The 21,763-nt window shown below is 45.6% G+C and overlaps 1 protein-coding gene across 1 annotated transcript in view; it reads left to right on the top strand.

The window, feature by feature from the left end:
• The window catches only part of LOC144752426 (uncharacterized), a 1,170,660-nt gene that overhangs the window by 901,093 nt on the left and 247,804 nt on the right, over positions 1 to 21,763 (top strand). The window contains exons 46-48 of the mRNA XM_078640356.1: positions 16,218 to 16,271; positions 16,407 to 16,460; positions 21,071 to 21,124. Coding sequence (XP_078496482.1) covers positions 16,218 to 16,271; positions 16,407 to 16,460; positions 21,071 to 21,124 — 162 coding nt within the window. The remainder of the gene's footprint in view (positions 1 to 16,217; positions 16,272 to 16,406; positions 16,461 to 21,070; positions 21,125 to 21,763) is intronic.

The raw sequence follows: 21,763 nt of genomic DNA, 5'->3' as shown, positions 1-21,763 counted from the left end.
CCTCCCCTAGGTGAAACGGTTAGACTGTTTCTGACATGTATAAAATAGACCCCCATAGTGAGAGAGTTAGTAAAAACTCAATTCAATGTATCGTTTTTCTAAGTTTCATATTATTCATCAGCATTATGATTTCCTGCACCAGTTATGCCTTTTTCCTATATTTCCCAGTTCTTCATGTAAATAAGTCTGCTAATGCTACAGTAGAGCACACGTTTAGTGATCTGCCTCCTCACGAATATTCCTACCGCCTCGCTATGCGTAATAACTCATTTATCCGCATGTTACATTACTCACACCAGACCAGCAATGCCACTAATTGTTGGGTGTGTGGTCGACTCCCCCCTTTCCAGACACCGAAGGGAGTTCTGCCACTTTTTCCTTATCCGTTCTCACATAATGGTTCGTGTGGAGCATGGTCCACGTTAACGTCAACCTCAACAGATATGTCTTTTCTTAACAGCACATGTTTCCCAGACAAGCAAGGTCTCCCCCACAGAACAGGTTTAGATCTAGAAAATGAAGTATATAATTTAGGTAACTATTCTTCGAATTTTATGGTCCTGAATGTTCAGTCTGATACTACTCCAGACTCACCTGCTATTTCAGTACTACCAGTCAAAGGCGAACTATGTGTCCGAAATAAGGGTTCCGTACACGTAGGACATAGTGATTGTACTACTATTGTCAAGTATAGTGACAGTGGGAAATCTATTTTTAAAGCTTCACGTCATTCTTATTTTGTTTGTGGTCAAACTGCATATGTTCGTCTGCCCCTCGATTGGGAGGGAACCTGTTACATTGCTTTCCTACTGCCACCAGTTTTCCTAGCCCCACCTGACTACCATAGGAATTCCTTCCTAGTACATACTAGACACAAGAGAAATCTACCGATTGTCGATTATACTGAAACTGCTGCAGAGCAATTCATTGATATTGATAAAGGTGTGTTCCCTTATTTAGGTACAGTTGTAAACAGTAAGCTAATCCGTAGGTTAACAAGAACCCTTGAAGCAGTAGTAGATGAGACTGCCCCCGCTCTAGGTAACTTAACCGAAGAGCAATCCTTTATGAGAATTGTTGTGCTCCAGAATCGTCTCGTCCTTGACGTCATACTGGCCGATAGGGGCGGGGCCTGTAGAGTCCTCGGATCCAGTTGTTGCATTTTCATTCCAAATAACGCACCGTCTGTTTATTCAGCTATAACCAGACTTCATAAAATTGCCCATCTGTTACACCAAGATCCAGGCACCTGGACATGGTCCGGTTGGTTCTGGAATATAATTTCCGCCTGGGGATGGAAAGTCCTGTCCTTTCTAGGTATTGCAGTAGCAATCATATTCAGCTGCTGCCTCTGTATACAATGTGGCCCTGCGATTTGCGGCATGTGTGCTACCTCTTGTATTCCTAGTCCCAAGCCTCGTTCTAAAACCCGTTCCAGGATAATTCGAGACGAGCAAATGATACTATATGAAATGATAGATGGTATCATGAATATTGATATTTCCTGATGGAAACGTAGTGACAAGGAGGGAATGTGGAAAAGTAAATTTTGTCATGTTCTGTGTCCCTACGTGTCATCCATCATATGTTATGTGTGCATGACCAATATGCATATGTTATTCCCCATGTCCGATTAATGACGCAATTATAGTTGTGTCCACCTCTGGTATGTTAGTTTCCAGTCCTCGTGAATACTACGAATATCAGGCCTATGTAAAGTAATGTTGCCACGTTTCTCAGTGTGCACGTTATTCCATTATAAAGTCCCCGTTTCTAGGCCTCAAAAGGGCCTGGACATCAGATTCAGCTCCTGTCTCCTGAAGCCTCGCTGAGGAGCGATACAGCCCCCACCTGTATCCTCGACCTTTCACTTACTTCCTGCCTTGCAGTGCCCGGTGCAGCTTGGCTCTGCCTCTGAGTCTGCCAAAAGTATGTTATAGTTCCAGTTATCAGTTCAGTCCTCCTTCTCTGCATTCCTAAGCTACTGAACTGCATCAATAGTTTCCGTCATTGTCTAGCCTTCTCGTCTCCACGTTAGAGAAATACTGCATTTAATGGTCATTTAATATTCTTCATCACGCACTACATGTAGAATAATGCATGGTCCAGTCTTAGAGTCAGTTAGCCTTTCCCCTCTTGACTTCTAGTTTATATCAACATGTTCCCTAAACATCAGATACTAGATAGAGTTTAGGTACATGTCGCTCCGACCCTCCAGACTTTAGTCTCTGCTCCTAGCACAGAGTTCATAGCCCCCAGCTTCTCCTAGTAACACGTCATTGCCAGTTTGCGCGCACCATCAGGTTAGAGGTCCCGGCTCCTTAGGTAGCCCCCTCCTATGTTTCTGCCCATTCATGACATATTCTGTTACGTCTGCACCACATGTCTATGTATACGCCCAGTTACACCTACTTTTACTGTTATCTTTCGCGACTGCTACGCGTCACGCCTTCTGTTCCACCCACTGCTACGCCTACTGCAATGTAATGCTATGTGTTCGCGCTATGTATATATGCTCGTGTATTGTTATCAAAAGTTAGCGCGCTCATCCCAGACCCAGCCCCAGCAGCTGCTGGGCCCTGCCATCCTATTCCCGTGCAGGTTGTCCTGTTCCTGTCCTTATGCTGTATTAAAACCTGCAAAACTCCTACTACCTCGAATCCTGACTCTTATTTATTGAGCTATCTGTTATGATATATGTCTAGTCAAAAATAGGGTATTATTTATTTATTTACCACACCACACTTTGTGTCCTCCCACCGGTCACCTGAGAGTTTGATAGTTCAGAAAATGTCCTCAAACAAGAACCTAAATGGAGTTCCTATGGCAACTCTAGACAGAGGCTTAAAAACTCTGGAATCTGACTCGAATTACAGCTTGGCCCTCTTTGTTCATGTGTTTTGGGAAGTGGCAAAAGTAGCAATCAACAGCATACCACAGCACATGAAAAATCCATTCTCTGACCTTCGGAGTGATGGCCTTGATGATTCAAATCAGATCCTTAAATGTGGCTTTAACTCTGGGCACTATTGCCTGGTCTGTTGGTATGGCAGACATGCTGCGCTGGCATAATAGGATGCGTTCCACCACTTGTTTTTTCCAAAGTAATTTAGTTTATATTTATTGCTAAACATTCTTTGCAGTTCTGTGAAGAGTGGCACTTTTTGACTGGCTTTTTTCAAAGTTTTGTCCGCTATTTCTGAGGAAAAACCCATTTGCCTGGTGTGACAGGGATGTCTCCCAAGAAACTGGCTGGTTTCAATCTTGTGGCACCAGTCACAGACAGATATGTGTGACAGGCCCCCACTTGCTCGGTCTATGATGCCTCAAGAAGGACCATGACTCGAAGGCCTGCAACGATTGCAGCGCCATCCACCTGAAGGCACTGAGGGAGCACTCCCTCAAGCTTCTCGCTGCCCTACTTCAGACAACCCAGCGACAATCAAGATCCTGGTTGCGTGGAAGGTCCCGGACCACGCCCAGAGCGCACCCGTCTGTCGTTGTCCCGGCCGAAGTCATCATTGAGTAAGTCACATAAAAAGAAAGAAGAAGAAATCCAACAAGTTAAAGAGATTTTAGTTTCTCTGCGTCCATCCAAATCTACGGAGGAGATGAGGGAGTATTGGCACTCCAGACCCGCACCTCTGTAGAGCCCCAATCAGGGTTGGCTCAGTTTTTCCCCAATTTTCCCAGAGCTGGAATGACCCCCGCCCTACCATGTGAGATCTATGGGGTCATACACCTAATTTTTAGGCGGCCCAACCCCTCCGGAGCGGCCTCAGGCCCCATAGATCCAGCGGGTACGCCCTTGGCACCAGTCGGGCCCCATGGATCCATTGCTGGATCTGGAGCGGCACCACAAGCAAGACCGAGACCTTCTCTGGTACACACTGCCATGCCAATGCCCCTGGCACCGTCGACGCCCATCAACAACACCATCCCCATCGTTCTCGATTCCGACACAGAGTAGGACCGGAGTCGCATAACACTGGTTCCGGTGTCGTCTGAAGCCATGCCTTCTGGGTCAGAGCCAGGGCCTTTTGTATACGAGTTGCCTGGTACAGGGGATGATGGGAGTGGTATGGAGACCATGATGAATATCACCACCCATTGAATGATACCAAGGACATTTCTACTATTAGGACATGTAAAGGGGGTGCCTTTGTGGTTATTCCTTGTCCACTGGTTAGATTGTACGACTTTGGCCATAGAGGTTGGGGGTCACTCAAAGTCCTCTTTGAGACCGTAAAAGAGCAGCTGTGACTGGGCTACAGGTCTCCACCCACAGCGGTACCAACGATATCCTTTGGTGGAAGCTGGTGTCCCTTTTAGTTTACCAATCTGGACTCTGATTACACTCCCGGGTCTGACAGACTCGGGTGCAACTTTTGGCCATTGTGAATCGGTCTCTTGCGGTGCCCAGCGGCGGTCAGCGGTGACTCTCCAGAAGTGGTTAGTGACTAGCCGATTTGGGCTACTTCAGCTTTGATGGCCCTGATGCTGGTTCCAGGGGGTCAGCTGACCCTTGGAGTCACTTCTTCGGTCTGGGGCTACTAAGCGACTTTTCCCCAAACCAGGAGTCACAGGCACAGTCCTCTCTTCGCTAGCCAAGGTGCAGCAGGTGCAGTAGGTGCAGTGCAGCAGATGGTGCAGCCTCTCTTTGCCAAGTCCAGGGGTCATTAGGGCAGTGGTTCTTCAGTCCTTTCTCAAGTTCTGGAGTGGTCTGAGGCTCAGGGTGCCAGGGGTGCCATATATATTTATGCCCAGCAGGTGCCCTGTGGTATGATGTGTTTACTGGCCAATGGGATACCAGGCCCCCTCAGTCTTGCTGATGACTACCCGACTATGTGTGGCATCTAGCAATCCTAGAGTGCACTATTCTGCCAACTCTCAAGATGTCTGAACCCTTCTTCGGATGTTAGGGCCTTGGTTGACCACCCTAGATGTGTGGCTACCTGTGGGCTACACGCCCACGGGAAAGCCGGTTTGGGTACTAGTCTCTCCTCTATAGCCCCACCCCCGGCCTGTCTGAACACAGGGCAGCTCCTCAAGAGTGTGATCGCCATTTGACCCATGAAGGTCATTTTTGGGGCTAACACCCTGAGTGGCTTCCTGAAACATCTTGCCCTGTAGCAGTCTGCTATTGTTCCTAAGCTTGGGAGTTATTCACACAACTCCCCAGAGGACAGAACGCTGTCTGGTGGCCAGTGCGGCTATTGGACAAACTGGGTGACAATTTTTTTAAAGTTGCATTTCTATAATAGTGACATTATATTAGACTTGAGCATCAAGTCAGGTTTAATGCCACAATTAATTTTATACCTTACAGTACCCATCTCAGTAGTCCCATTCAGAAGTTATCCGGACTGAGTGGTCACCTGATAACTCTGTGTTCACCAATGCGGCTACTTACTCTCCAACAGCAAACTAACAATTTGAAAGTGTTGCTGTAAGGAAACATATATACAATACCTCTTCTACTCAATAATATATAGCTCCCAGCCTTAGGGCTCAATTGGCCTTCCTTAGGGGAGACTTACATGTATTGTTAAAGAAAGTTAGAGCTTTGCCATTGGTTTTAATTGCAAAGTCAGGTTAGCAGTTTTACCATTTCCCTTACAGCCTGCAGTGGCAGACTGGGAGCCATATTTTACTTTGTCACACACAGGGTAGTACAATCAGTGCGGCAGGCCTGGGTAGACACACTGCCTTGCATGACCTGGGTTCCATGTTCTTGGGATGTTTATGTAAGTTTGTCTCTGCCAAGTATGGGTAAACTTTGAGGTCTGGTTAGCATGCCTCAGTGCACTCTCAAAGTCGACAAACCAGCAGCATCAGTCCCAAAAAAATGTAGGGGTGAACATGCAAAAAGAGACATTTCCTTACAATGATCAACTCTTTGTAGGGTACGTCAAAGCCAAAAAAAGGGAAGGCTGTGCAGAAAAAAACATCTCCCGATGGATAGTGTAATGCATTTGTAAGAGCAAAAAGAACAATTGATGGACAGAATGTTGAACTTATGTCAAACATTCACCCCAGTACAGAGAACTGGGCCTGAATCCATAGTTGTTTTGCTCCACATGCCAATCCAGTTTAAACACAGCCATATGCAAATCAGTCTTGACCCTGTTCACCATGGGAACACTCCAGCCTGAACTGCCACGCCAGGTTCTCCCAAAACCGGTCCCAGGATTCTTGTTTCCGGTCTGGGAAAGACTTCGCTTGGCAGCTCGGCTGGACTGTTTCCATGAGGAACAGGGTCAAGACTGATTTGCATATGGCTAGGTCTGAACTAGGGTAGCGAAGTGAGCTAAAGAACGATGATGGATTCAATCCAGATCTGTGACTGGGTGTGAGTGTTTGAAAAGTTTCAGTGCTTCATCCATCATCTCCTTGTGTTTGCTTTGTTCACCCTAAGTTGGCAGGGTATGCCCAGACATGGGTCCCTTGCTCGCTTTGCCACTGTATTCAAACTAGCCTGGCTGATGAGGGATGTTACCCCGAAACCGGTCCCAGGATGAATGTTTCCAGTCCGGGGAAGACCAGGCTTGGCAGTTCAGGCTGGACTGTTACCATGAGGAGCGGGTCAAGACTTATTTGCATATGACTGGACCTGAACTGGGGTGGACAAGTGAGCTAAAGAACGATGATCAATTCAACCCAGATCTGTGACTGCCTGAACAGTTTCAGTGCTCCGTCCATCATCTCCTTGTGTACGCATTGGTAAGAAGCTACCATCTGAGTACTTCTGTTCTCATTCTACCAGAGCCATACCTGCTACCACTGCACTAGTTCACAGAGTTCTGGTCCTGGTCATCTGCCAGTCTGCAACATTGGTTTCTTTGCATATGTTTACTAAGCACTACTGCCTGGACATTCAGGTCCATCAGGATAGGCATTTTGCCCATTTAGTCCTGCACCACTTTCTGGTATAAATTGGTTTGCAGACCCGCATTTGGGAAGGCATTGTTTGGGTTCTATTCTAAGGTAAGGAATCTGCGGCTAGAAGTCTCTATTAGATTAACAAGTTACTTACCTTCAGTGACGCCTTATCTGGTTGAAACTATATCTAGCTGCAGATTCCTTACTGGCCCTCTCATCCTCCCTGCTCTGTGACCTGATTAAAGGCTGAGAGCTTTGCCTGTAAAGGGGCTCTAGAAATTCACACCAGTGTTCAGTATTCATCGGGGGTAACCTCATTTACAATGAAGTCTAAACCACATACTCCGTTTACAATGTGGTCTTTACAAAGAGCCATCTTTACCACTGCATTCCTTTGCCACAAGAGGCTTTTCAACGACTTGCCATAGGGGAAGCGGAATTGGACTTCGAAGTCCAACACTTTCCCTTCTGTTGCGCAGACTGGAGTTGGAATAGTAATTGATACCTCTGCAAAGTCCAGTACTTTCCCCGAAGGCAAGTTGTTGCTCATTGTAAGGAATTGCATGGTAAAGGAATGCAGTAGTAAAATGGGTCATTGTAAAGACTGCATTATAAAGCCATGCGTGGTAATGACATACGTGGTTCTGACATACAACTATTCTTTGTGTCTCTCTGTGCCTGATGTGGAAAGTTGAGAAAAGGAACTTACATCAGTGCACTGAGGTGGTGCCTATATAGGTACCCCGTATGTCCCTTTCGACGCGGACGACACCAATGTGGACCCAAACACCACCTACTGGCACATACTGGTGTACTGCTCAAACATGTCTGGATCCATTCTGATGCCTGGGGATAATTCTAAGGTAAATAATCTGTGGCTAGATAGAGTATGTACCAGATAAGGTGTTACAGAAGGTAATAACTTATTTGAATGGCTCCACAAAGCTTGCTTGGGTTGGTGTTACACCATCTGCAGACAACAGTATCTCTGCATTGTAGGAGATTTGACTGGTTTTTAAGGCTTTCCTCCCCTCAATTATCAGTTAGTCCATCCAGATTGTGACGGCCAGCACAACAGTGATGTGGTAGGTATATCAAAAAGCAAGGGGGAGTAGCACCTCACCGTCCTTTGTCTGGAAGCATTGAGGCTGTGGTTTTGGTGATATGGCTTATCGGCAATCACCTAGCCGGGTCTCTGAACGTCAGAGTCGACAGTTTGTGTCAGCATCATCTTGCCGATCACAAGTGGCGTCTTCTGCCATCTTCGCCCAGTGGGGCACTTCTCAGGTGGACTTGTTCGCGTCCTCGGAAAATGCTCAATGCCCAATGCCCACAGTTCTGTGCTCTCCAGGGAGGCCTTGGAAGACGAGTTTCATGTGAGGCGGAACTTTCAGCTTCACTAAGCATTTTCCCCCATACATTTGATTCTCTGACTTTTGAGGAAGATTCGCCAAGACTGGACCCAAGTCATTCTCATTATCCTGGATTGGCTGAGAAGGGTGTGGTGTGCAGACCTCCTGCGCTTCTCCCCGTGTGTCCCGCTCCACCTGCCATTAAGCCAGATCGTCTCTGCCAGTTAGGATGAATGGTTCTGCACCCCAAACTCCAAGACCTCCACTTACATGCTTGGAGATTGAGTGAGGAAAACCCAGCTCCTTTCAGTTGCCACCGATGGTTATAGACAGCATCTTACCTGCACGTCATTCCTCCACTAAGTCGGTCTATTCTAGCAGATAAGGAAACTTTGTTGCATGGTGTGTGGACAATGGTTTGGATTACTTGTAGCCCAAGTTATCCCACGTCTTACAGATTGCTTTTTACCTGGCTCAGAGGGGATATGCCATTGGCACTGTAAAAGGTTATTTGGCCTCCTTGTCTGCTCTGTCTGCCCAATCAGCCTTCCCTGTTCAGGTTCCCGGTTGTCATGCGTTTTCTCAAGGGCCTGACCAACTTTTTTACTCGCTCTACTGCTGTGGTTCATCAATGGGACTTAAATGTGGTTCTTAAATTTTTTATGGGGACTCCGTTTGACCCTTTCACAGTTGTACCCTTTGTATATTAACCATCAAAACTGTGTCTGCTAGGAGAATCACTACTTTTCTACTTTCACTACTTTTATTCCTAGACAAGTTGGTGTTGCAAACCAGGGCTGCTTTCCTTCCCAAGGTGGTCACCTCCTTCCATCTTGCTCAGTCCATCCCCCTTCTGACTTTTTACCCTCCCCTCTCATCCGGCTAAGGAGGAGGAGCAGTTTTATTGGTTAGATCCTAGGCGAGTGATCAACTACTACCGAGACTGCACAAAAAAAACACAGGTTGGATGATCAGCTCTTCGTTGTCTACTGTGGTTCCAAAAAAAGAAAGGTGGTTCAGAAAAAGATGCTATCAAGGTGGAGTATCCTCTGAATTAAACCCTGCTGTGCCTTGGCCAAGAAACAGCTGCGTGAAGGGGTCTGTGCTCATTCCACCGGAGCCACATCTGCCACTTGTGGTCTTGGGCAGGCAGGTCCAATTGCGCATATTTGCAAGGTGACAATTTAGGCCTCCCTGCACACATTTGCTGGGCACTATCGTCACGACTTGGAAGTGAGAAGAGATGGACACTTCCCTAGTTCTACAAGAATTCCTAGTATAATCATCCATCAAGCCTCCTCCAAGGTAGGGTATTGCTGTGGAATCTGTTGGCGAGGAATCTGCAGGTAGAAGTATCAATCAGAAGAAAAAGCTACTTACCTGCGGTAACTTTCTTTCTGGTGCAACTTTATGTACCTGCAGATTCCTCACAGACTTGATGGATGATTTATAGAAACCATTAAATAAGATCTCATTATACATGGTAATGCACAATGTTTTCACTGATGTCATTCCGCCCACTCCCCTCAAAGGCTTGGAAAAAAATGGTGTGTAAATGACATCGGTGCGCCACGACGGGAACTATAGGTGCTCGGCTGCATCACCTAAAGTCACATCCAGCGGCAAACGCGTCCAGTGCCCTGTTCTAGCGACCTCGAAGCTTTGAAGTTTCCTGATCCAGTCTGACGCCTGGGTTGTTCTGTAGGTTAGGAATCTGCAGGTAGAAAGAGTATCCAGAACAATTGTTACCGCAGGTAAGTAACGTGTTTATTAGCATCAATCTAGTGCAGATAATATGCCAAAAAGAAAGGCAGTTATGGAACACCAAAACGTAAATAACAATTTTATTTATTTTTATTTATTCAAAGTTTTATATAGCGCGAACATGATCCTTACAGATATCAGAGCGCTTCACAAAGACAGGGAAGGGGCAGTAGGAGTAAACAGAGATAATGGGAACAGTATAATAGTCAATAACATGGTAATAACATGGATAATAAAAACATACATAAAACCAATCCATATACAATCAGGTGAAGAAGTAATATAGAACAGCACAAGTCATTGATCCCACTACAACGGTGTACAGGTGGATCAGTAAACCAACGTGTATCATATCTTGGTCGGTAGTAAGAGAGTATCATAGTAGTGCCCCCAACAAGTCGAGTATAGTGCCAGGGGATAGGCTGAGCAGTGGTACAAAGCAATGCAGAGTCTCTGAACCAACATCTGTAGCGATCAGGAGATCTTGGCCAGAAGGATTGTTTTCACCTCTTTCTTGAAGAGTGCAGTGGAGGAGATTAGCCTTGTTTCAGGAGGGAGCGCATTCCAGATCCTGGGTGCCATTCCTGAGAAGGAGCGTTTGTAAGTTTTCACTTTCCGGAATCTACGAGGTTTCGGGAGTAGATTTTTTGTACTCCTATTGGATCTCGAACCTCCTGATATAGACAGCTTTTGAGCGAGGTAGTTGGGTGCCTTGTGGTGCACGGCCGCGTGTGTCATAGTTGCAATTTTTAGCTGTATTCTGGCTTCAAAAGGCAGCCATTTTAGAGACTTTAAGTCTGGGGATATGTGCGAATGCTTTCTAGAGCCAGTAATGAGTCTCGCGGCAGCGTACAGGGAGGCTCTTAAGGGTGCTGTTGTGGATAGTGGGAGACCGCTGAGGGTCGCAATTCCGTAGTCTATTCGAGGGATGACTAAAGCTTGTACAGCAGTTTGGAAGTCTTTGGCCGGGAGGAAGGGTTTAATTTTCCTCAGCGTGTTAATTTGGAAATTAGCTGCTTTTGTGGCTTTGCTGACGTGCTGCTGCATGTCGAGCTTGGCGTCGAGTGTGATGCCTAGGGATTTCGCCGAGTCCACGATGGTAGGTTGGACATTGAGTGCTGTTAGGTTGTTGAGCCAGGTTTGGGTGGTGGAGATTTTCGCCGGGGGTGATATGAGTAGGAACTCAGTTTTCAGAGCATTTAGTTTGAGGTGATTATCGGCCAGCCAAGATTGGGTGTTAATAAGCGTGGAATTCAGATGTTTGATATCTTCCGGGGATATTAACTTTAGGTAGAGTTGTGTGTCATCAGCGTACATATGGAATTGAACATTGGATGCTTGAAGCAAGGTGGCGAGGGGTTCCATAACGAGGTTGAACAGTGTAGGGGAGAGGGTGGATCCTTGTGGAACCCCTAGATCTGCAGGCACAGGTGTAAATAGTACATTGTCGATCTTGAACCTCTGAGACCGGTTGTGAAGGAAAGACGAAAACCATTTGAGAACAGTTCCCGATAGCCCCATTCTAGTACTTAGCAGCTCCAGCAAGTTCTCATGTTTGACCGTGTCAAATGCTGACGAGAGATCAAGAAGGATGAGGAGGCAGGACTCATTGCGATCCAGAATTTGGAGGGCGTCATCAATTATGTGTGTCATAGCTGTTTCCGTGCTATGTTTCGCTCTGAAGCCTGATTGATGAGGGTTGAGGAGGTCAAATTGATCAATGTGTTTTGTTAGTTGGAGTTGGACACATTTCTCCAGCAATTTGGCCAGGGTGGGGATATTGGTGATGGGCCGATAGTTGTTTAAGTCAGACGGATCAGCTGTAGGTTTCTTGAGTATAGGCGTGACTTGCCCCACCTTAAGGGAGTCTGGAATATGTCCTTGTTGCAAAGAGCTGTTGATGATCTCGGTCCAGAGAGGGAGGAGCAAAGGGATAAAGTCTTTTACAGCATTAGCAGGTAGAGGGTCTGTGAGGTGATTAGAGGGCTTCAAGGTGCAGAGCAGTTTGTGTATAGCTTCTTCCGAATAGGTATCGAAGTACTGCCAGGATGCCTTGTTTTTAGGTTGAGTGTCTGCCATTCTGGTGTAGTTGGAGTATCGGTTTACATCCATGATGAGGTCATTTCTTATGTTGTCAGTCTTATGTTTAAAGAAAGCAGAGAAGGCTTCACAGTGTGGGGTGTCATTTGTTGTGCTATTTGATTGTGTGGGTTGTGCCTTTGTTTGGGTCTTGATTAGCTCGAACAGCTTTCTTGGCCTATTTTTCGCTTGGTCCAACTGGCGGCTGAAGAAGTCCGACTTTGTGCGCTTTATTTTCCTAAAGTAGGCATTTCTCTTGTTCTTAAGCTTTTTGAGATGCAGTGCTGAAGGGTCCGATCTCCAGGTGCGCTCTGCCATTCGCATATTACGCCTTTCGTCATTGAGTCTGTCATCATACCAGGGGTTAGAAATTTTGGTGGAGACTCTCTTCAGTTGCAGAGCCACTATAAAGCAGACATCTTAACATATTACATGAATTCTCTTCTTAGGAATCCTGCCTCATTGTAATTATGACTAAAAGTTATTCCATTGTGAGTGGTACAATACATATGCCGCTATCTGAATGCTGCAGGAAGCTTGGGCCAGCAAGGTCATGCTATGCTTGTGAGAATGTAGTGCATTCTCAATCAGTAACCTTACTGCAGAAACAAGAAGTTTCCTAGAAATTGAAAATGCATCTCTCAGCCCGAGAGAGCGGAGTACACTGTTTTTATTTTCAGTCTCAGAGCTATTGAGAGAAACTGTCCTTACGATTAGTGATGCAGGATGAGAAGAAACACATGGAAATTCTCCTAACAGATCACAAATACAGTTTAGCTAGTCCTTTGTTAAACACCTCATATAAAAATATATTAATACATACACAAAACAAATCACTATTGGATCTCAAAATACATGCAACACACATTGTCATACTATAATGCACATAAATGTAGGCCATAGGCCATAGAGAAGCGGCCGGCATGTGCATAATATTGTGGGCACCTAATCTGCAAATGCAAAATATATGATACTTCTGCACTAAAAACGACACTTTCCTCCTCCACTAATATTTTGATGCCTTTTGTGAACTGGCAAAACTTAGTGATCAGCCTCCAAGGCCACATGAAATAGCTATTTACAGAACCGGGCAACAAAGGATTGGATGCATCTAAAAAGTTCTTGAAATGTGGTTTGGACTTTTCAGACCCCTGTGCTCCACCTATGGGGATGGTTTTATACTGTGATGGCACACTTGGATGCATTCCACTGGATTCTCCTTGGATGTCTAAACCACCCTCATAGACATGCCTTTTGATGGCGAGCATCTATGGTTGACTCCTCCCTGGAGTGGTTCAAAAACATCAGAGCTATGGCTCACACTCTGGGCTAGTCTCCCAATGCACCAGTTCCATCAACGATCTAGATGGTTTCATGGCTACTACAGGCCGGTTCATTCCTAAGAGAGACAACCTTCTCAGCAAGTTTCGACACCCCTGCAACTATATCACTCTTTTCGGGGCAGGAGTGGTCTAAGGGATGACAGAAACAGCAGCAGACACAGACTCCACCTTCCTCTATCAGCTTTTTGGTCTCAAAGCTTCTGTGTCTCTCCCTGCACCACCCTTAAGCTACCATCTGTAAGTGGAAAAGAAGGTCTCCCATTTCTCCCCATTTTGGGAGTTGATCACTATGGATCGATGGGTCCTCCATTAATCCACAATTGCTACATCCTATCCTTCCTGTTACCCCTTCCGGACTACACTCCTTCCACTATGGCACTTGCAGTGATTTTGGAAGCAGGAGTCCTTACCGTGCCCTGCAAAGAGGTCACAAATGTCATGTCTCTTGATGAAACGGGCAATTTATTCTACTCCTTATACTTTTTTGTCCCCAAGAAGGGCTGAGGTTTGGAGCCATTCATGGATCGCTGTCATTCTTAGCTGTTCTTTCAGCAGAACAGGTACACAATGCTGTTCCTGAAAATGGGATCAGTTAGCGTCTTGTGACCTCCAGGTCACATAATTCCACCTCCTCATCCGGCCCATGGACATTACCACAGCTTAGGTTTTACCATCAATGCAGAAAAGTCTTACCACTCTCCAACGCAAAGACTGACCTTCATAGTGACAATACTAGACATGACCCACATGAACGCCTTTTCTCTTCTTCATAGGATCGTGGATCTTCTGAGGTTTCTGACTCCGGCTTAGAACCCAGTTCTGCAAGTCTTGCATTTGCACGTTTTATGGCTTTTGCATCCTATTCGTGCCACACACTAGGTGGTAGCTGAGGACCCTTCAGTGGTGTCTGATGTTTTAGTGTATCTAGCATCAGGGGAGTCACATGGCTCAGGTGCAGATCGTCCTTTCTGTTTCAGATCTGAACTGGTAGATGGACCCCACCCTCCAGCCTTTTGTTGAATTTCCCTTTCAGTTCTTCGCAGCTTATGGCTGCTGTTGTCACAGACTTTTCTTGCATCCTGGATTGCCCTACTCTATCGACAGTTCAAGGCCTTTGGGTTACCTCGGGCAACACCTGCACATAAATTTGCTTAAACTGGGGGTAATCTGCCTGGCCTTGAATGCTTTTTTCCCATTCATCTCCAGGACAGACATTCCAAAGCAATCATCCTTGATTAGATAACCACTAGTGGCATGTTTTCTGAAAAGTTAGCTTTACTTGTTTCCTTTCACTCTTTTTGTTATTCCTCTGTGGGATCTGAATCTTGCATTAACTGTCTTGATAGCATCATCATTCAAGCCGATGCCTATTTGCCCGATTCAAGTGCTCACTTTGAACAGTGCTGCTGGTAGCAATAACTTTAACTTTTAGAGCCGGCTAACTTTAGGCCCTCTCAGTTCCCCTTTCATAGTTTCTACCTGGATAAATGAGTCCCTCATATTTGCCCATCCTTCCTATCCAAGGTGGTATCTACACTTTATATGAGCCTATCTATTGCGCTTACATCGCTCTTTCTTCCTTAGCCAGAGGAGGAGAAACAGTTGCCTCTGTGCTTCCCCCCCCCCCCCAACGTGCAGTGTCATATTACATCGACCACACATGATAACACAGATTGGATGATCAGCTCTTTGTGGGTTTTTGCCCCAGAGCAGAGAAGGGCAAGGTGGTGGCCAAATGCAACCTTTTACATGGGATCATCCTCTGTAGCATGGTCTGCTATTTCCTAGCCAAGAAAGATCCTCCGCAGGCCATCTGTGCTCACTTCACTAAGGGTACAGCACTCACCAGAGGTGTCTGAGTTGCTGACATCTGTTGGACAGCCGCTTGGTCATCCTTGCATACTTTTGCCATGCAGAACTGCCTCACATCTCATACATGCAGTGATGGGTGCTATGCCAGAGCTGTGTTGCATGATTTTCTTGGTTAATCTGTGCTGCTCAATACCACCTCCCATGGAGGTACAGGTTTGGGACTCATTCATGAGGTGATGTATCATCAGAAGGAAAATGTTATTTACCTTCAGTAATAATTGTCATTGATACATAACATAATCTTCCTGCAGGTTCGTCACCGCAATCCTCTTCACATGCGAGTGCAGTGTGCCAGTTGGGGCCTGATATTATCCAGTGTCATCATGTTCAGAGACAGAGTAGTGTTTAAGCTGTGTGCTGCTACTCAAAAGTGCTGAACTATTGCAGGGGAAAAGCTTTTCTGGCATTAGTTTGAAGTGTTGAGGGTTAATTCTTGAGGCGAGGAATCTACAGGAAGATTATGTATCCAGCAGAAACATTGTAACCAAAGGTAAGTAACTTTTTTAATTGCTCACCTACAGTTTAGAATAAATCTACAAGAATCACCAAATATTGATTATGTCTAGATAGGCAGAACACCTCTGTGATAGATACCTTGTGTGCCTATACCTTCCCGGAAATCTATTGCTGAGGGATTTTAGACAAGTGATTAAGAATGGGAGAGGATGTGGCCTAATGGCTAGAGCCCTCAACTTTGGAGCTGGGGAACCGGGTTCTAGTCTCTGCAGGGATGCACAACATCCTGTGATTCTGGGCAAATCACGTAATCTCCCTGTGCCTAACAAAATACAAAAATATGTTCCAGGAATCACACTGCAGCTCAAATAAATGCTCCTTCTGATGTTTCCTGAAGCACTCAGGTCAAGTTCTCTGTACTTTGTGGGAGTTTCTTGCTCAGTAATACTGCCACCTTTTCATCCCTTAGGGTGATCTTGGAGTAATAGGACCTCCCGGAGCAGTCGGCCCACAGGGAGAAAAGGTACAATATTATTTTTTCTCATGTCGAATGTTGGTTTCCGAAAGACGAACTGACATGCTAATATTTGTTTTTTTCATAAAGCATCAACAGGAGGATTACTTTTGAGATCACAGAAACTATTTCTAATTTTTGCAGGGAGATCCTGGAATTCCAGGCGCACCAGGGACAAATGGAGCTCCCGGGCTAGAAGTAAGTCCCATTATTGAGCCTATACACATTATACAGAGCTGTTCTTTACTGCACTTTTGACCTGGAATACCCATGGTTGGTCAGAAACATCACAGACCATACATGCGAAGTAACTCACCAGGTTGAAACATGGAATCTCAGACTTGCTCACATACTAGGTACATGTGAATTCCTTAGGCTTGTTCATGCATGTGTTGGTCCATGCACAGTGCTCTGCTGTTTTTTTGACTAGGTTCCCACTTTACAAATTCCACATCCATACGTGCAGAAGGCTCTAGAGCAGTTAGTTATTCTTAGTATAGGTAGTGAGTGATAGTCTTGCATGCACACACTCTATATCTCCACGATGTATGCAAGAAACTACTGCGCAAGTACTGATAGAGTTTATATTATGATGAATACTTCTAACTGCAGATTCCTCACTTTTAAAATAATCCCCAGGCGCCCGACTGGATCTGGACATTTTTTACAGCAATGTTCACATGTGCCGGTAGGTTGCATCATGCTGCTATGCGTTGATTTCATCCTGCCCTGGAACTGACGAAATGGAGCCAATATAGATGCCACACCTGTCAAAGGCACAGATGCCAGTTCCTTTCTTTCTGTGCCCGCAGAGGCAAATCCGGTACTTAGCTAATCGCCCTATTTGTCGTTCTGCTGAACTATTTTGCCTAAATTTTTTCTTCAATACTTTAAATCACTCTCATGAACCAGAAGGCGATCTGGGAACCCGATTTAAAGCTGCATTTATCTCACAAAACAACAGATAAAACCGCACAAGTCCTGCTCCTGCTCAAAGTCGAGAGTGTGGAGCCACTTTAACTCCTGCATCCGAAGTCGTTCGCACAACAGGTCCTCATCACATTTGAAGTCCTCGGATAAGGCACATCAGAATCAAAGAGGAAACACACGAAAGCCAAACGGCACTTTTCTCCATCCTGCCACTATATATTACCAGAGAAGTTGTGAGAGTGCCACTGTCGGCTTGCCACTTGGTTTCTCTCCCACTTCACTGCGGACTGCGGAGCTGATTCCACTATTAACCCTGAAGCACCCCGAATTTCCCAGATCATCAGTGACATCGCAACAGATCAAAACCAATAGGGAAGCCATGTTTTGCACTGCCATTTTTTGCACTCTACTGGTTCCTTCTGGCATGCCTTCGGGCTACAGAGATCTGCATGGGCCCCTAGTCAGGCTACTGTCGGTGGTTCTGTCCCCTGCACCTTCTGTGACCCTCAAACCTGCTTGCATTTTGGTGTTGAAACCTGCGCCAGTCCCTTCATCATCAACGCCTATACCGATGCTGCTGGACAAAGACTCTCACGAATTTCGGCATCTGACGCCAAGCCAAATTCATCTCAACATCAACCGATCTCCCCATTCAATCTGATTTGGACAGAATACTACCCCTGCTGTGGAGCTGACATCAGGTGCTTCACCAGTTGTTTAGTACAGACTGATCAGATTCTGCCACCATCTGAAGATGACAATGCTGATGTTTCCACCCACACTATTTTGGTGACAGTTTCTCTATGGACTTGCATGAGGTCAGTCTGCTTGATACATCCCCTGACACTGGGTTGATTTCTCCCCCGGAACACCCACAGGAGAAAGTGCTTCCTTTCCTGTATTCAGTTGAGGTGCAGTGGAGATCTTGGACCTACAACGTCTCTCTCTTGGGGTCAGAACCAACGTCCTTACAGGGGTCCTGCAACCGGAGCAGGCTTCCTATGAGCCCTTACTGCCCTTTAAGGAAGCCCTGACTGATCGTGAGGGGCACATGGGCAACAGCTTGTTCACGCCCTTTTAAACAGGCAGATTGGGAGTTTCCACAGGCAAATTCCAGGCAACCCAAATTTCCTGACTTAGCATCCCAATTCTGAGTGTCTGATGGCTCAAGCCTCCACCAGCAAGGGGAACAACAACTCTTTCCCTACTGTCGCTATGGGCAGAAAATGTAAAAGGCTTGAGGCATTCAGAAAATGGATGTTTTCATCAGCCAGCCCAGCCATGAATCACAGTGGGCGTGTGCGCACGACGGCCGCGGGCCGTCAGAGCCACGCCTGAGATTGGAATGTCCCAGCACAGCGGTGGAATTCGCTCTGCAGGGAAGAGGTTAACAGCATCCTTCAACCTTCTTCCACATAGCTAATTAATAAAATAAACAAGTGACAACAAGTTGTCGGCACCACAAAAAGGATGGAGTGGTGTGCCAATATACTATATTTGGGAGCCAAAAAAGCCACTGTCCGCAAACTACAAACCGTACAAAATGCTGCGGCTAGATTGCTAGGTAAAATTCCCATCCATGCACCTACTACCAAACTCATACGAGAATTACACTGGTTGAAAATTGAGAGCAGAATCAAATTTAAATCACTATGCTTTATGCATAAAATCTCAGCAAATAAAGCCCCTAAATACCTGTTAAATCTGGTACAACTCTACCGTCCATCCAGGACGCTGAGATCCGCAACAGCAAACAAATTTGCTGTGCCTAAAATAAGACTATCACGCATGGGAGGTAGATCCTTTGCCTACCTTGGCCCCTCCCTGTGGAACTCTATGCCACAGGCTTTGCGCTCAGAGGTTAATCATATCAGTTTCAGAAAAGCCATTAAAACTTGGCTGTTTAACATCTAGTCAGTTGTCCAAACTTCCTCCTCTGAATCACAAGCGCCGGGAAACCCTTTGCTGGGTAGCTGTTTGCGCTATACAAACTAAACAAACTAAACTAAACTCATTGGTTAGAGGCGGCAGACCCGTAAGCAGAGAACGGCCCGGGACCAGGGTTCAATTCCTGCCGCGGCAGGGTCGTGGACCAGGGTCAAAACGGACTCGATAATTCTCGCCTCGGTGCCTACTCTAACCAGGGAACACACTCGGCAACTCTAGGCATTAAGCTTGCCTCATCTCTACAACGGCCCCCCGCAGATGCCGGGGATGCCTAGTTTCACCTTGGAGATACCCAGAAAGGGACCATCTCACAGGGAAAACCAGGACGGGTTCCCCAGCGGTCTTCAGCGCCAGGATACTCCATGGAGTCGCAGTGCGCTTTACAAGTACACCCACATTTACATTTACATTTACATAAGTAGCGCATCAATGGGCTAGGCAGTTATCATGTCTTAAATTATTTTTAAAACTCTCTTTGTTTTTCCATGCCTGATACTGTGTGAGATGGTCTAAGTAAAGGGAAACATTAAAGGTTAAGAGGGAAAACGGTTAAGCTGCCAGCCTTGCTCCTTCCTACTGAAACAGAACCCAGACACAAGCAGAACCTACCCAAATATCAACCCGGGCTTAAATGTATTAGTGGGGTATGACACCTCACACACCCCCATGAAGCTATGCCTCTGCTTGTGCTTTCTCTTTGAGCCAATGCACAGCTGCCCAGTTCATCTCGTAACTCTGAAACCTGCCTTACTGGTCTCACTTACCTCAATCCACCACATGAGTGAGCTTCAGACACCCTTGGTAACCTCTCTACACCACTTGTTTCTCCAGACAAACGTGTGCAAAGGACCAGGGCCAATAAGCAGCCTTCTGAACGATTCACCAGAGCCAAGACTGCTACCACTGTGTTGATGCAACAAGTGCCTGCTCTGGATATTTGTCAGTCTTCAATATGGGTGTCAGTAAACACATTGATAAAGCACGACTTCCTTAAAAGCCAAGTCCACCGGTACGAGCCTTTCACCCATTCGGTCCTTCAGCACTTTCTTTTCTGAGCCCATTGCACAAACCCTTCAACATGGCGGGACGTAGTCAACACAGAGCAACACAACGCCACCTCCTGGTGTGCAGGAGCACAATTGTGAAAAGCCTCTGTAACCAATTTGGCACCTGTGGATTATTTTAAAGGGGAGAACTCCATGGTTATATAGATACTCCAACAGAAAGTGTGTCTGACTTGCACACACATGGTGTTCTTTAGGTAAAACACAAAGAACAGCGTAGCTCAAGTGTACAAAGGACCACCTAAAAAAATGGCCACAAGAACTCCTATTCACCATGCACAAATTTACTTCTAGAATAGATGTACATAGGAACTCCCTACTAAGTTGCACGGAAGAGCACCTGGCATACATTAACACAGAAGCTCCTACTGCAGATATACACATGAGCTCCTAATGCGAAAATACAAAGGAACTCTTAGCATAGATTAACACACAAACTCTTGATGCATGTGTACAGAAGAATATCCCATTCAGATTAGGGTGTGCATTTCACGAACCCTCACAAGAATTTTTAATAGATGCATATGAATGCTCCTCACATCTCATTGATGCACACAGAACTACAAGTACAGACATCATCTCTCTTATGCACCTAAGCATTCCTAGTGCAGACTCAATCCTGGACTACTGGTACAAATGTAGATGCACTCAGGGAACTCAAAGTATTGAGAAACCAGGCGTTTTTGCGCGGAAGCACACATCACATCCAAGCTTAGATGCGTACAATGATGAATGCACGAGCTCGTAATCAAGAACAGACAAAGATCATGCCAGGAATTTCAAAGTAAGTTTCCGAACTGGGACAAACAACATTTACAAATTGATTGTGCAAAAGTGTATGACCCTAATTCTTTTAATACATTACAGGGTGTATCTGGTCCACGTGGAGGCAAGGGAGAGCCTGGCCAACCAGGCCCTGCAGTAAGTACTGTAAAGCAAGAATAACATTCATTTTTTTAATATAAAAAAGTAGTACATTTTATTTTATTGTGCCTTAGTTGAATTTATATAATACAAATATGTCAAATTTGATATTTGAATGTGTCTCATTACTGTTCATGCTTATTTCCCTATGTGGGAAGATGACAGTATTTTATTCATCGCGGCTATTTTAAGCCTGTTCGACTTTAAAATAATTCAGTGTTTATGTATACATTTTTAACCAGTACGGCCATGCTGAAATTCATAATCTATATCAGAAACACAGAAGAGAGGTAGAGCTAATCGTTGGATTTATGCTCCACTTTGGTACTTAAGTAAACAAAAGAAATCCAACTTTCAAAGGGAGGGGGGGAAGGAAAGAGTGATCAATAGGTATTGAAGCACTCAGTGTTTAGTAAAATACCCCTCACACACCAAAAGGCCCCTTGGTGTCATGCTTCATCATCGGGGTCTTCGCACCCCTCTATCGGGATGCGGCGTGCTGCGACCTACGGCTACGCGGGAGCACTTATAGTATTGGCTATGTGTGGTGTACAGTGTGTCTTCTTCTACAAAAAATGTGTATTTACAGAAAAGTGAATTTTTATAGAAATAGGCTAAGGCTTTTCTGTAAATACA

This window comes from Lissotriton helveticus, chromosome 5_1 (assembly GCF_964261635.1).
Source record: "Lissotriton helveticus chromosome 5_1, aLisHel1.1, whole genome shotgun sequence".
Lineage (NCBI taxonomy): Eukaryota > Metazoa > Chordata > Amphibia > Caudata > Salamandridae > Lissotriton > Lissotriton helveticus.
This window is presented reverse-complemented; position numbering and strand designations above follow the sequence as displayed.